This window comes from Urocitellus parryii, chromosome 4 (genome assembly GCF_045843805.1).
Source record: "Urocitellus parryii isolate mUroPar1 chromosome 4, mUroPar1.hap1, whole genome shotgun sequence".
Lineage (NCBI taxonomy): Eukaryota > Metazoa > Chordata > Mammalia > Rodentia > Sciuridae > Urocitellus > Urocitellus parryii.
This window is the reverse complement of record NC_135534.1, coordinates 178,182,280-178,199,232: the sequence shown is the minus strand read 5'-3', so window position 1 is coordinate 178,199,232 and position 16,953 is coordinate 178,182,280. Positions and strand designations below refer to the sequence as shown.

Genomic DNA, 16,953 nt, shown 5'->3' with positions numbered 1-16,953 from the left:
CTTGTAAAAGTAGGACTGTGCAGGACTTAATTTTCCATTGCAGCTGTCTTGAAATACTTAATAATTTTAGAAGGAGAAGTCCTACATTTTCATTTTGTACTAGGCCTCAGCAAATTATGTAAGTGGTCTTACCTGTATGCCCTCAGCAAGGCTACCTTTTACCTCTCTGGGTGCCACAGTCTATAATTAATTTAATTGAATTGAAGTGTTATAAAATGCATTTTTAAGGACAATTGCCAATTCTCCTTTACTTTATCCTAGCAAAATTTGACACAGTTGACCAGACCCTCCTCCTTAAAACATTTTTTCCACTTGGCTTCTAGAACATATTTTCTGGTTTTCTTCTGGCCCACTGGATGCTCCTTTGCTGTGTTCTCCCTGATCTGATAGTGCATCCAAGCTACTTGATCTCTACATGATCCTGATCCTCTCCTCCCAGCCTGCCCTTCCCTCTCTGGCATTGGTAACTCCATCCTTTCAGTAGCTCAGACCAAATCCTTACCTTGACACTCTTGTCTCTTAGTCCATATCCAACTTAGAAATCCTTCCAGAACCTCACCACCTCTTCACCACTACCATCGCAGTCCAAGCCAGAGTCCTCTCTTTCTTAGATTGCTGCAATGTACTTCTGATTGTCTCCCTTCCACTTCTTCTGCTGTCCCCCACAGTAACCAGAAAAATCCTTTAAATATGTAAGTCAGATCGCCTCACCCTTGGGTTCAAAACCATCCTGTGATTATCCACATGCTTGGGGCAGAACTTCCTATAATGGACAACAAGCTGCTCTCTGATCCCACTTCCTGGAAAACTGCTTTCCTTAGGTCATTTCTGGTGCCCTCCCCACCTGGATCTCAAAACAGCTGGCCTCTCTCCCCCTTCCTTTCTCTGTCTTATTACAGTCAAGCCTTACCTAACTACACTATTAAAAGTGCAGGGGAGGTACAGTGGTGCACATCTAGAGTCTCAGCTTCTTGGCAGGCTAAGGCAAGAGAATTGCTTGAGCACAGAGTTTTGAGAACAGCCTGGGCAATATAATGAGACCTCATTTTTTTTTAAAAAAAGTATTTATCAACCCTCCTGACATTTCTCATTCTATTATCCCCAGCTCAATTTTCTCCAATGTATTCATCCCCATTTGAAACATTTTATTTGTTTGCTTATTGTTCATCTGTCCCCATTAAAACATAGGCTCCCTGGGAGGACTTTGTCTTTTAACCACTAGATCTCCAGCACATAGGACAGTGCCGGGCATGGAATGAATGACAGTAGAAAGAACTCTGGAAGGATGATGGTTCTGCCATGAGGCAACCCCAGTAGCAGCAGCAGCCCCTTAGAGTACATCAACTACCTTCTCAGCCTGCATGTCCAGGAAGCTGACCTTGTGTCCAGGGAGGGAGGGCATTCATGGGGACAACTGTGAGCCATGCTGCCCACACAATCAAACTGTGAAGATGAGAAAGTGAATCAGCAGCTGTAACTGCCCTCCAGGAGTTTGTGGCCTAAAGGGAGGTTTTAGGTACATATGCACATAACTCTAGAACAAGGTGGCATTTGTTAAAAATATCTGGGTTTTAACGCCCAACATCTCACATTCTGGTAATAACTCTAAGTTTTGAACACAGAGAACTTTACTGTGTGATTCTTTCTGTCCCAAATTCCCGCCCTGGTCTGCTTATCACATCAGAGACACCTTGCCTGACTTCCAATCTAGTTTGCTCCAAAGTATCTCCAGCGGGCCCCCTCCACCCAGTATTGACCTCAATTTGATGTTAACTTGAAACCCCACCCTCTTCTAGTCTTCTATCCTCTGCCTCTAGATGTAGGGAATGTGGAGCAGGGGTGGAATCAACTTACGGAGACTCTGAAAGTCCATACCATAAAGATGTGTGTACTCTCTCTTCGATGAGCCCAGCTTTTTAGTCCAGAAGCCTGGTACAGATGGCATTCAGTCAAGCTTGCTGAATCGTTGAACTGGGTGATAATGACTCTAAGGACAATTCTATTGAAAAAGTCCCTTTGTAGCCTCTTGGGGGTGTTCCAGGGGGCTTCTATGAAGTTATTTTGTGAAACTATCATAATTTAAGAAACAACATAACAATAATTAAAACAGGGGCTGGGTGTGTTTCAGTGGTAGAGCACTTGCCTAGAATGTGCAAGGCCCTGAGTTCGATCCTCAGCACCACATACAATTAATAAATATAATAAAATTATTGTGTCCCTCTACCAAAAAATAAATAAAAAATTAATTAATTTAAACAACCCAAAGGAACCAATGTTTAAACCATTGGCTTAGATTATAAAATACTATTTTATAAGTTTCAAAGTCACTTTGAGTTTTTTAAATCCCATATCTGAGAATACAAACTTTTCAAAATAAATAACACAGAGTGCAGGGACTCACTGAGTTATGTGAATTTTTAGATACAGAGATTTACTTATGAGAAAATTTGGGGAATTGAGAAACAGAGCTCACTCACCATTAGGATCTGGTCATCAAAAACCAAATTAAAGTTTTTTTGGGGGGGGGTGGCTACCAGGAATTGAATTCAGGGGCACTCAACCACTGAGCCACATCCCCAGCCCTATTTTGTATTTTATTTAGAGATAGGGTCTCACTGAGTTGCTTAGTGCCTTGCTGTTGCTGAGGCTGGCTTTGAACTCGCCTTCCTCCTGTCTCAGCCTCCTGAGCTGCTGGAATTATAGGGGTAGGACACCATGAGCCCAGCTCCAAGTTAAATTTTGGTGGCAAGTAATCAGGTGTTAGTTTTTTCATGCTCAGTACTTTTCAGAGTGTTTAAAAACTTGTTTCTCTCTTACCTTCACACCACACACACATTTTCATACCCAGGCAGGATCAAGCATTAAAAAGATGATCCATCTTAGAATCTGTAAGAAGTGCTGCTGGCAATAAGTAAGACAATACTGGGCAGGTAAACCCTTCCCCTCCCAGCTTCTTCTTATGTAAACAAAGGGGAAGAGACAAGATAATTTCCATCTCTTATAATTCGGATGCATTAAGACTGTGGGGGCTGAAGGTGTTGTTTAGTGGGAGAACTCTTGCCTAGCATGCATGAGGCCCTGGGTTCCATCCCCAGCACTGCAAAAAACAAACCAATATATATATATATTTTTTTTTTGTTTGTTTGTTTTTTTTTTTTTTTTTGAGTCAGGGTCTTGCTAAATTGCCTAGGCTCGCCTTGGATTTGTGATCCTCCTGCCTCAGTCTCCCAAGTTGCTGGAATTACAGTACACCACAGCACCTAGTTTTCTGAGTTTTCTTAATACATTCAAGCTTTGACTTGGTTTGCCAAAATCTGGTTACTATATTTTTATTATTAGTAAAAGCAGCTAAGATTTATTAAGCACATTCAATATGCTATGCACCAGTTATTCGTTATGTCAGGCATATAGAAAACGCCTAATATCAATTATCTGATTTAATCAACCCAGAAAATCCTTGAAGCAGATATCAATATTGTCCTCATGTCACAGGCAAGTGGACAATATTGTTAGGTGACTCCAAGGCCATCTAACCTGCCTAAGGCTGCTGAATTAGAGAATGGCAATGCTGGGATTCAAGATCTTCATTTCACTGGGCTCTAGAGCACACTTAACTCTTTGTCTCCTGGACTAACTGCCTGCTCCAAGTGGCACTCAGTGACTTTGCTTTGTTAAACCATGGTCCACCTTGCTTGGTTGAACCATGGTCCTCAGGGCCTCCATGCCTTCACAAGCCGGGTGACCAATTGGAGATAGGATGGTTCCTTTGATTTCAACTTAATTTCTGGGATATAACATGGCAATATTTAATTAAGAAATGCCTTTTGACCTTCCCATGCATTAATTACAGTAGATTTCACTTGTTATTTGGAGCCACTTATGGAATTTGATTCTTTATATCTATTATCTAACAATACATAGAGGAAGATTTCTCCTTCCTTCCTTCCTTTCTTTCTCTATAGATTAAGGAGGGAAAACTCCACATCCAGGAAAAAAATTGTAAGATTAATTTTATATATTTAGTACAGTTTATAATTTTCATTTTCCATAATTTTCACTTTTTTGTGTGTATGTGTGTGTGTGTGGCTCTGGGATGGAAGCCAGGGCCTTGCACATGCTAGGCAAGTGCTTAACCATTGAGCTATGCCCCCTGCCCCCATCATTTCATTTTGAAAATAACTGTATAAAATAGGCAAGGCAGGGATTCTTTGCCCATCTCGTAAATAAAGAAGGGAGTCGCAGGAAAGAGAAGTGTTCCGTGCTGGACCAGTGAGCTGGTGGGAACCTAGACCAGCGTTCTGTCTACACTAGGCCACCTCCGTTTGTGAAAAGCAATCTGTCCAGCCACAGCCTGGTGTGACCCAGCCTGCAGCACAGTTGTTTGGTGTCCTAAAAAGGAATTCAGACACTTGCTAGCAGATGGAACCAAATGACTGCTGCCTAGGAGGCTGTACGAGACCTGCCTTTCGGGAGGGGTTCCCTGTACAAATAGCAGGGAACCTATGCTTGAGGACCAGGACCCAGCACCGACAAGGACAAGCTCACACCTGCACAGTGTGATAAAGAAAGCAGAACTTGCCTGACGCTCTGGTCCATCCTGATACAACTTTTAGGCGGGAAGTCAAGTGACAAGTAAATGTGTGTGGTTTCTTTTTTTTTTTTAAGTGTTAGTTGTTTTTGATATTTTTAAAAAGCTTTTAGGTCACTTGTGGAAGTCAGACCAAACACCAGGAACAGACTGCAGCGAGATGGACTCAGGGAAGGAGCAATCTCATTTAAGTCTCCATGGAACACCTAATCTTCATCCAGGTAATGGAAGAGAGCTTTGGAGGTGGTGGCTGTTGGGAAAAAACTGGGGCTATGAGTATTTCCCTCTTCTCTATGGATCTGGCAAAAAAAAAAACAAAAAGGCACAATTGAATACATTTATATAAAATCTTAGGTAGCAAGAACTGGGCTGAATAAATTTTGTAGTGCCTTTTAGCACTAGGATTCTAATAAGCCAGAGAAACACAAAGTAATAAATTATTAATAAGAAATCCACTCTAAGTGAGGGTGAAAATGCTCAATCCTGGATGGTTATGGTGAAATGAGTAGGTCCTTACACTTCCGTGGTAGTGCAAATTTGGTATAATTTTTTGGAAAGAGATCTGACAACAGGTAGCAAGAACTATTATAGTGCTTATTCTTTTGAATCCTAATCTCCGTCTTTGCATCTGTCCTAAAGCAGTGTTTCTCTCAAAATGTTTTGCAGAATCCTAGGCCCTGAGCTATCCTAAGACAATGTCTTAAAAATTTTTTTGTTTGATGGATCTCTTTGGCATTCAAATGAACCTCTAGATCCCTTCTTAGAATAAAAACTTTTAATACAGAGGATTATAAAATAAGCAATCATATTAATCAGTTGTAAAGATTTTAAATTGTGTTTTAGTGATATATGTACTTATTTATAGATGCATTAAATAACAAGGTATATCAATGGGTCTAATAATCATAGTGTCAGATCCAGCAATCATATCCAATGAATGCTATTTTAAAGCATCAGCAACAACTACAATGTGATATGAAAAAAAAATTTTTGTGTGTGTGGTTTCTTTTAGTGACCAAGTCACACACTATTAAAACTACCATGGTGTGTTACCTAACATTCATAATTGAAGGCAGTGTAATTTTAATTAGAGGTTGGAAAAGATAAATGTATAGTGTAATTTTTCCCCAAGAAAAATTCTTGTCCTAAGAACCAAAGGTGCTGTGGTTCAAGGGGCACACTCTTCTACTTGGAGGTCAAGGGCAGATTTACATCCCTGCAAAGGCTCTCAGAAGTTCTACATTAAAGAACCATTAACTTTCCTCAAACTTGGATGGCAAGAGAAATTCTGATTAACACTCTTAATATTCCAAAGATCTTGAAGAAACACCATCCTGAGAGAAAATTAAAAAGCTGTCTGCAATGAATTATATTATGTTATATGTTATAGTTTGATATACAAGACAGAACAAAAACAGAAACAAACAAGCCAAAAAACCTCCCAACAACCTAAATGCTCAAGACAGGCAGGGTAAATGGGTAAACTAGAAAGCATCAGCTAGATTAAGTACCATGTCATCATTAAAATTATAGTTATGGAGGGTATGTCATGGAAAATCTTGTGGTATAATGTTAGGTTAACAAAAAGATAAAATCATGGTATGCAATTATTACAATCTTGTGTCTAGGACCTGGATGGAAATGAGGAGTAAAATGAAAACAAGTTATTATGTTAAAGATGGCAGAACATGGCTGATGTTTTTCCTTTTATTATTGTTCAACATGTAAGATTATTTTGGCTGGGTCTGATGACACATGCCTGTGGTCCCAACTACCTGGGAGGCTGAGTGGGGGAGGCTAGCTTGAGCCCACAAGTTCAAGACCGTCCTGGGCAACATAACAAGACCCCATCTAAAAATAATTTTTTTTTAAGAAACTAATAGGTTGGGAGCACACTTATGTGCAAACACTATTTCTGAATAGATTTTTGATCTTTTAGCTCAAAACTGTTTACTGAATGTCTGCTTCCAGGCTCTCTGTCTGGAGCGACAAGGATAATTAAGAAATGGCCCCTTTCCTCAAAAATCTAGGGAAAAAAAAAAAAACTCAGCCATAGGGATTTTACCACTTTGCAATAGGTTTTTTTTTTTTTTTTTCCCTGAACCCAAGGGCTCTCTACTGAGCCACATTCCCAGCCCTCTTTATTTTCATTTTGAGTCAGGATCTCATTAATTTACTAGGCTGACCTTGAACTTGCTACTTCCTTGCCTTAGTCTCCTAAGTAGCTGGGATTACAGGTGTATGCTCCTCCATGCTGACCAATGCCACGTGTCATCAATCTCTTCAGTAATTTCCATTTTCATCCTACAGATGTCATTGGAACTTGGAGTTTGCGCAACAGAGAACAGCTCAGAAAAAGGAAAGCTGAAGCACAAGAGAAGCAAACTTCACAATGGCTACTTGGGTATGGTATCATGACAAGGGGAAAGGAACTCTTTGTTGAGCATATGTTACACGGGAAGAAGCACGTCATACTCAACCTTCACAACAATCTGTCAATCAAGTGTTCCTATTTTACAAAAATGGGAAACTAGTCTCCACTGGGTTAAATCTTTTGCCTAGAGTCACAACGTAAAGTAGTGGCAATAGAATTTTATTCCTTGTCTCTGCTTTTTATTAAAGCACTGGATGGCCAACCAAATTATACTGTAGAGAAGCCTGTTGTTGGATAGAAACATGGGAGCATCTTGTCATGGGGAGTGGGGACCACGGTAGAGGATATATATCTCTGCTAGTAAAAGGTTTGCGGAGCGAATTTGATGAACTCTCCTCAGAGTAAACCCAAACCTTGTGCATGAGTGACAGAGTTTAGGAGTTCTAAATCTCCCCTCAAAGTGATTCAGGGAGGAAAGAGAGGAACATGATCAATCAGGCAGCATCTAACTGCATCCATTTAGAATAGGATTGTGACCATAGGAGACTTGCTTGAATGCAGAAAGAAAACAGGTGCCCCCAAAGCCCAAAATACAGCACCCATCCAAGCCAGAGGCTCTGGGCTTCAGCTCTATTGATACCACCCATATTGATACCTAGAAGCTTGGTGGCATTTTCTGGTCTGTATATACCAACAGCACCTCCTTCCTCCTACCCCAGTTGTGACGGGCAAAATGTCTCTAGATGTCGTTGTCAAATGCTTCTGGGGCAAGGTGGGGTGGGAAGGAGGCGACAGAAATCACTCTGTTTCTAACCATTGATCTAAGCAAAGCATTCCTTGAGAAAGGGCATTTGTCACTCCCCCCAGAAGAGTGCTGGCTGCTCTGCTGGCACAGATGTTCCTGCAACACCAATTAACTTACGTATGATTGGCAAATAGGAAAATGATGTCAGTACAGTGTGGAAGTTGTGTTGGCTCATTTTTCCTTGTCAGAAGGAGTCAGAACAGTAGGAACAGAACGGAAACCTTCGGCAGGAAGGGAAGACTGTGGCTTGGCTGCTGTGAAAGCAGGAACCTCTTAAGCCCGCGCCTGGGCCTTCCTCCCAGAGAGACACATGCTGGCCTTGCATGTTCTGCTCTCCACCATGTGGCAGCTTGCACTTGTTCCTGTGCCCAGCTTAGTGGCTCAGAGCTCAGGTCTCAGCAACTGTGAGCCTGAAATGACTCTGTTGCCTTTCCACATTCTTACCCGAGGTAGCCTCCAGCCATGCTAAACTGCCTGTCTGGACCAACCAAGGTAGCTCCCTGGTGCCAATTGTTTCTGTTAGTGTTCAAAAGTTGCATAGGTTTTGCAGGGTTTGTCCCAAGTCTCCTCCCCACCCCTCCCCCCATAGTCACTGTTTTTTTGTCTTTGTTGTTGTTGTTGTTATGGGGGATTGAACTCAGGGATCTCAACCACTGAGCCACATCTCCAGCCCAGGCCTCACTGAGTTGCTTAGTTGCTGAGGCTGGCTTTGATCCTCCTGCCTCAGCCTCCCAACACACTGGGGTTACAGGTGTGTGCTACTGAGCCTGGCCACTGTTATTTCTTTGTGCGTGGTTTTGCAGAGAGTAAGGGTTTTCAGGAATGCACACACATGATTTTAAAGCAGAAACTCCATCCCTGGGTCTCATGACAGTGACTCTGTTAAAGATTATTCAATTAGCTCCCCAGCCCTACACCCAGTGATAACCTCCTGATCATTACTTGGTTTCCCAAGGACTTGCCTCCAGAGAAAGAGAGCATCTGTTTACCTTGCACTTGTCCATCAGTCCAAGTATTCTCTGGTGTATCGCTCTGTATTGCTCACTGTTCACTTAAAAATTGGTCTTGAAGTTTATCTTTCAATCTCTCTGAGTCTTGTTGATGAGCTCTGATAAATAGAGATAGTATCACTGTGCTGACAGAATTGGTTTTCTGAGCTTAATGAACTGAGAGGACAAAGTTGAGGACTTCACTGAAGTAGATGGTGCCTTAGTGACCTTGGCACCTGGCTAGACTTGCTCTGATGACCCTCTCCATGCTGTTCCCTTTTCTCACCATAAGGTACAGTGAAATCTTACTGATTTCAGAGAAAGGCAGCAGAGTGTAAAGGTTAAGCGTCTGACTGATGAGCCACAGAACAACTAGACTTGAAGCCTGACTCCCCCACTTCCAAGCTGTTAACCTTGGACAAGTTATTCAACCTCTCTGTGCCTCAGTTTTGTCACCTGCAAAATAGAGATAATAGTATCCACCACCAGGCTAATGTGAAGATTATATGAGATAAGAGAAAAAGTAGATTCCTTACGACAGTGCCAGACACATAGGAAGGTCTATAAGTGTTTCCTGTATTAATATGAGAGTAATAATTTGTACTGTATTTGAATGATGCATTCATGTAAATTATTATAGGTTATTCTTACAACTACCATATTAAGTTCGGGAGACACTATTTACTTCATTTTACCTAAAAGGAAGCTAAGGCATAGAAAGCTTTAGTGTCTTACCCATGACCATGAGAAAGTACAGACTTAAGTTTATTTTACCCATTATTTTATCCAGATCTCCTCATATGGAGATCTATGAACTAAGTTATTTAGTAATTAATAAGTAAGAACAAGTGTTTCCTGAAGAATTCAGATATACCATCATTTTTTTTTAACTTGACAATAACCTTGTAACCTGTCTTGTTACCTTGGTTACTTGGAGTAATAGTTCAAAGCTGTCATAACCATCACTTCAATTTTCCTTTTCTTCTGTATGATTTTAAATATTTACTTTGCACTAAGTACATATACAATTTTTTATCTTGACTTCAAACTGTTTTTGGTGAGGTAATCTTTTAAGAAACTTTTTTATTATAAAGAATTTCAAACACACCCAAATGCAGAACAAGGTATATATCTTTTAAATGTGTGAGGAACTCTGAGCCTATAAAAACACAAGACACACTGGTTTCATTTCCAAAGAATGCCTCGCTTACTGAAAGAAATATGGTCTCTCCAGAAAGAACGAAGTATGGGCAGCCTATGTTCTTTGCCTTAAGCAAGATACAATAAATCCTTCAGGAGAAGGAAGCAAGAAAAGCATTTCAGCCCCGTGTTCTGTTAGAGAAGGCTCCGAGAGCGGGTAGTGTGGAACAGAATTTCAATAGGTTTAGAAAAATGATGAAATGCTTATTTATAGTACCTTCCCCACCCCCCAGCCCATCTGTATTAGCCATCTGTATTTGGTTATATTCGCAGGGCCTAACAATTTGTCATTGGCTTCAATTTCCGCACAAGTCCTTTCATCTTCTAGATCTTTAATGCATTAATTAGGTATAATATGGCCACTAAGGTCTTTCCACCAAGCATTTTAACCTCAAAGAAAAAAATTTTTTTTTTGTTTTTGCAGCTTTGACTCCATTTACAGTAAACCTCATGTGATAGCTACTGTAGCTCCTTAGTTCTTTACAGAAGACTAACAGACAAGCAAGCCAGACACACCATCCGCCTGCAGATGAGGAGTCCTGCCTCAATCGTAGATCTAGAAACTCAATTGTATCTTCACCTAGGAGACAATAGGGCTGCCTCACACAGACAGCCCAAGAGATGAGTGTATAAACCAGAATGCCATGTTCTTTTTTTCCCAATATATTTTTACTTGTAGATGGACATCGTACTTTATTTTATTTACTTATTTATTTTTATAGGGTGCTGAGGATTGAACCCAGTGCTTCATATGTGTTAGGCAAGCGCTCTGCCACTGAGCCACAGCCCCAGTCCCCATGTTCTCAATTTATAGCAGGAATTATGCATTTTCCATGACCAAACTTTAAGAACACACAATCAAACACACACACACACACACACACACACACACACACACACACAGTACACTGGTAAGCAAGTCATCAAAGCCAAAAAGTCCTGAAGGAACATTTCCTAACAATTTAGAACATTCTAGCACTGTTCATTTTACAAACAAGGAGACTGAGACCCAGAAAAATTGAGTGAGTTGTTCAAGGTTGTGCAACAAGGCTGGAAGGGACCTGGGACTGTTATTAGAAGCGTTTGCACTCTGTAGCCCTGTTGCTGACACTAATTCTAATCTTTCTGCAGAGAACAGAAAAAACGCAGGCAGCAGAAAACAGGAAGACAAAGAGGCCAAAAGAGACAACAAAATGCAGAACTGAAGGTGAAGCCTTGGTCACGAAGAGAAAAAAAAACGATGGGGAAAGCACTGGCACCTTCAGAGAAAGAAACTGAGCCGCCTGGGCGGGTGATGGTAGTCTCCCTGCAAAAAATTGTGACCAAGGAACATTCTTCTGAAACACACCAAGAAAACATCATGCCTGAGGAAAACTCTTCTGAGTACCAAGAAACAGTACTACAAAACCATTCTTCTGAAACAGGCCAATCTTTGGCTGCACCTGAAACCCTCTCTCCCCAAATGTGCCAAGAATCAGCTGCACCTCATGACCATTGTCCAGAAGAATGTCAAGACATGGCTGAGCCCCAAGTCCTTACTCCTAATACTTGCCAAGAAATAGCTATAGTTCAAAATCATCCTTTCAAAATGTGGCAAAATAGCACCCAACCCAAAGTTCTCTCTCTTGAAATGTGTCAGGAAACAGCTGGTGCCCAAACTCTTCCTTCTACAACATCTGAATATGTAGCTGATCTGGAAGGTTGCTCTCCTGAAGCATCCCCCAAACCAGATGTGCGGAAAGGGTGCCCTCTTGACACATACCAAAACACAGCTGGATTAGAGGAATTCAATTCCGAACCAGATCAAGGAACAGCTGAGACTAAAAGCTTTTTTCCTGAAACACAAGAAATAGTTGTGCCGAAAGATCTTTCTACAAAAACATGCCAAGAAACAGTTGAACCTGAATATTTCCCTTATGAAACACAAAAAGAAATAACTGCGCATCAAACCTCCTCTCCTGAAACAATCCAAGAAACATCTGCTCTTGAAGAATATTCACCTGACACAAACCAAGAATCACCTGGGCCTGAAGAATATTCACCTGAGACATCTGGGCCTGAAGACCTCTCCATTAAGACATATAAGAATTCAGATTCGCCTAAACAGTGCCTTCCAGAACCAAGTGCAGAAGCAGTTTGGCCCCAAGGCCAGGATCCTAAAGCAGCCCAGGAAGAGGCTAAGGATGGTAACACTTTCCCTCAAGGTAGGGGTCTGTTCATAGGTACATTTCAGCCAGTCTTAATTTACAGGCTTCTCTGATGATAACTACTTATTTTAGTGGCACGATAACTATCATTGGATAATTTCAAGTAAAATACATTTTCATGCAACCAACATTCTGTGTTGGCACATTTCCAAAGGATTAAAAGAAAATAATTGAAATGCAAGCCTGTGCGTAGGTACTTTCGCATACTATCCATTTTGAGAATCTATAGTCAGTGAAATGAATCCCAGTATATAGTATGCATTATGTTCAGAATATTTTAGAAGGACAATTGAGATTAACAAGAAAGCTTAATGAATGAAGTTTTCTGAAAAATGGAATTTTCCTGATAAACTAAAGGCAAGGAAATTCATAATACAAGGTACTAAGGATGCTAGGGAACTCATTCTTGTAAATTGCAATGGGTTTACCAAAAACCCAAATTTGTTCCTGAAAAGCTTTTCCCCAAGGATTGTATTTTGAAAATAATATGACCAACCTTTCTTTAATTTGGTTTGCTTTGGATAAAACTGAGAACACTGATTCTCTTTGTATTTTACTATATAAACAGATAAGAAATGGGCTAAGGGTTGAGAGGTGAGCTCAGTTGTAGAGCACTTGCCTAGCATGCATGATCTCCAGACCACAAAAACAACAACATAAAAATAAATGAAAACTGAAAAGAAAGAAAGAGAAATGGGCAAGTCTATTAGGTCAGAATTACCCTCCAGGAAATCTTTCTCAAAAGAAAGCCCTTTGGTAGCTTATTTGCTCTTTCTGCTAAAGTATGAGTACAACAAAAACATGAAGTTAGTCGGCTTCCAATTAAAGCAGATTTTGAGATACTACTAAAAAGAAATACATTTTAAAAAGAACTCGCATGAAGCTCTACTTGTACTTACGGGAGCAGTTCTTGTTCTACCTGGTTAACCCAGGTAAACCCCCGGGTTTCTAACAGTTGCTTGCCAATATGGGCATGCAATTAATGCTCATTTTATTTTTGGTTTTATCTCACCAAACAAATGGGAATATCTACTTCTTTGCTGATTATTAAAGTAATAAAGATATATTATAATAAATTCAAGCAATTTAAAGTGAATATAGCCCAGGTGTTTCTTGGTATGTATCAGGTGAATATTCTTCAGGAGCAGATGATACCATCCATCTCCAGTCCCCAAGTGTTAAAGTTTATTTTAACAAATGAGCTAGTAGTATAATTCTTTGCTGTAACTTTCATTTATATTATGTATTGTGGCCGTCTTTATGATATCTTATATAACAGCTGCAAAGTATTATGCTCTATGTAGGGACAATAATTTGTCCAATCAATCCCTACAATGATCAACATTCAGATTACTGCCAAGTTTTACTATTACAACAATGTTCATTGAACATCATTGGGAGTCCGATTTACTTATGTAACATGAATTTAGTACTTTCTGTATGCCTTGTATTAAATATTTTACATGAATTAATTTATTCAACTTTTCAAACCATGTTAGTTTAAATAATATTCCCACTTTATATAGGAGGAAACAAGGCACTGGAAACTTATTTGCCTGATTATTTCCTTTGGGTGTGTCCTAGAAGTTGAATTGCTGGGCCCATAGAGTACTCTTCATTTGAATACGTTCAGTAAGTCTAGTCTCCAGAAATGTAGCAGTTCACACACACCAAAATTTATATAAATGTCTTTTCCCTGTATCCTTGTTAGCACTGCATATAACATTTAAAAATTTTTGCCAGGGCTGGAGCATAGCTCAGTGGTAGAGTGCTTGCCTAGGGAAAAAAAAATTCTTTTAATTCTTCTAAATATATATTATAAACATTTTTCCAGTTGTTTGTGATTTAATTTTGCTTATAGTGGGTTTTGCCATATAGAATTTTAATTTTTAGGAATCCAAACTTGTTACTCTTTTCCTTTCTGGTCTGTGTCTTGCTTAAAATCCTAAGATTAGAAAAAAACCTGTTACTTCCATAACATGATATTTTAATATTTCAATGTTTACTTCATCTGAAATTTATTTTTGTAAATGGTATGAGGTAAGGTTGCTTTTTCTCCTTCAATTGTTCCAATACTATTTATTGAACCTCTTTTTGTGTTTCATTTGATTTTTCAGAAGTGAAAGAAAAACCCAAAGTAGAAGAACAAGAAATACCAGCAATTCCACATGATCCTCAAGAAATTCATCCAGAAAATGATGTCTATAGTTATGTTTTGTTTTAACAATGCTCAACCATAAAGTTGTATTCCAATGGAAAGTCCATGTGATTTTCTCAAAATATTATAGAAATCTCTGTAATTTTCATTAATAATTTAACCTAGTTTTTTTTCCATTTGTAGGACATATTTGAGTGTGAGGACTAACATGTTTTAAGGCTTTAACATAGACAATATTCTGCTAAAAGTGTGTGTGTGTGTGTGTGTGTGTGTGTGTGTACGTGTGGGTATGTGTATATATACATATGGGGCAGTTGTGGAAGGAAGAGACAAAAGAAAGGGTGAATAATTGATTTTCCCTCTAAGAACAAACATTTATTTGATTAATTCTTAAGAATTGGTAATTGACTAAAGCTTGACATTTAAAATTTGGGGAGTATATAGTTTTCTTGTATTTTGTGTTCAATTATTGATGTCACAATAACATCCAATTTTTATTTAGTCTTTAGTTGGTTCTTTTAGCTAATTTGAATAATTTTTGTTCTGGGACTTCTTAAAGATATTTTGGAATGATGATGAACATAGTCTACTTTTGTATTTGAGTTTGGATTTTTTATTTTTACTTTTTAAATATTGTATTTGTGAAAAATGTACATTAAAGCATTACTACATGCTTAACTGTGTGGACAGCATCATGGTAGTCCCAGGGGGGCTGGAAGTCCTATATGGCACATAGTCCTTGCTTTTCAGGAGTTTTGATTTAGCCTCATGAGGAATAAACCAGAAAACAAGTTATCCCAGGAGGGCTGAGATGTAGCAGTGATAGACTGCTTGTCTAGCGTGTGTGAAGCCCTGGTTCAAGCTCCAATATTAAAAAAATAAATAAATAAAGGGAAAAAAAATGGAAAGAAAGGAAGAAAATACTAAGTACCAGTGCCATTTGAATAGTAGATACAGTTGAAGGAATGGTCGCCTGTGGGTGGAGTAGAACTTTTTTTTTTTTTTTTTAACATTTACTTTTCGGCGGACACAACATCTTTATTTTATTTTGTGTGGTGCTGAGGATGGAACCCAGCGCCCTGCGCATGCCAGGGGAGCGCGTTACCGCTTGAGCCACACCCCCAGACCCTGGAGTAGAACTTTGAATGAGGGGAAGATTTGCACAAGTGAGAATAGCAGTTTGAGAAGCATGCGTTTAAGACATGTTTGAGGCAGCTGCATACAAACTACAGTTAATGTAAAGCCCACCTGGACGAGTTGGCTTGCATGCTAAATGTCTTTTGTTAGCTAATCTATAGTTGGAGAATAGAGAAATCTGCAAACCTAAGAAGTATATCACTTGATAGGCTACAGGGAGACTGTTGAAAGTGGAGTGGCAGTTTTTGTAATTTAGGAACATTCAACTGGTGATAATGGTCAAGAAGAACTGAAAGTGACCAAAAAAAAAAAAAAAAAAAAATCCAGAGGCAGGAATAGCAGCTCTTCTTGGTAGGAAGATATCTGAAAAGTTTTCCTTCTGCTATTACAGGGAACTAATAGTAAAGGATATTTTTTGCAAATAAAGGTTCATTCTGCAAGAAGACAACTGCACAAACTCTCCATACAGGTCTTGTGCTAGGTACAAGGCTATATTGAAAAATACAGGATCCCAGGCCCTCGGGCATTCATGGTACAGAGCACTGGTTCTTTCAACCCTCACAGCACATGAGAATCACTGCAGAAGACTTTAAAAATACCCATGTCCAGATTCCTCCCCTGTGGATTTTTTTATTATTATTATTATTGGTAGAAGAGATTGAATTCAAGGGCACTGAACCATTGAGCCACATCCTCAGCCCTTTTTGTTATTTTTTAAATTTGGAGACAGGGTCCCACTAAGTTGCTTAGGGCCTCCCTAAATTGCTGAGGCTGACTTTGAACTTGTCATCCTCCTGTCTCCACCTCCCAAACCACCAGGATTGCAGGAGTGTGCCACCATGCCCAGCTACCTCAGGGGATTCTGATTCCCCTATCTTGGATGACATCTGTACATGGTCCATTTATTTTTAAGTTGTGCTTTAAATAATTTTTTAAGAAATAATTTTATAATTACAGAAAAGCTGTAAAGATATTTTAAAAGTTCCTGTATACTTTTCACCAAAGTTTTGCTAATGTTATAGTTTACAGAACCATGGTCCATTTGTCAAAACTAAGAAGTTAAGATAATTACATTACCATTAACTAAACTACAGACATTATTTGGTTTTCACTAATTTTTATACTGATGTCTTTTCTCTACTTCAAGATTCAAGCCAGGATATACAAATGCACTTAGAACATCAGTTTTTTGTTTGTTTGTTTGTTTGTTTTTTGGTACCAGGGATTGAACTCAGGGGCACTCAACCACTGAGCCACATCCCCAGCACTATTTTGTATTTTATTTAGAGACAGGGTCTCACTGAGTTGCTTAGTGCCTCACTAAATTGCTGAGGCTGGCTTTGAATTCACTATCCTCCTGTCTCAGCCTCCTGAGCTGCTGGGATTACAGGCGTGCACCGATGTGCCCAGCTTAGAACATGGTTATTTTAAAAGATCTCTGGATAATTCTAGACTGCAGCTAGGACTGTGAACACTGGTATGGTGGGAAGTTACA

At 39.5% G+C, this 16,953-nt stretch overlaps 1 protein-coding gene across 1 annotated transcript; it reads left to right on the top strand.

Moving 5' to 3' along the window:
- The first annotated feature begins 4,748 nt into the window (after nucleotides 1-4,748).
- Nucleotides 4,749-14,387, top strand: Hemgn (hemogen). The gene is made up of 4 exons (XM_026380192.2): nucleotides 4,749-4,809; nucleotides 6,899-6,992; nucleotides 11,088-12,160; nucleotides 14,281-14,387. The coding sequence occupies exons 1-4, from the start codon at nucleotides 4,749-4,751 to the stop codon at nucleotides 14,385-14,387; spliced, it is 1,335 nt and encodes a 444-aa protein (XP_026235977.2).
- The last annotated feature ends 2,566 nt before the right edge of the window (nucleotides 14,388-16,953 follow it).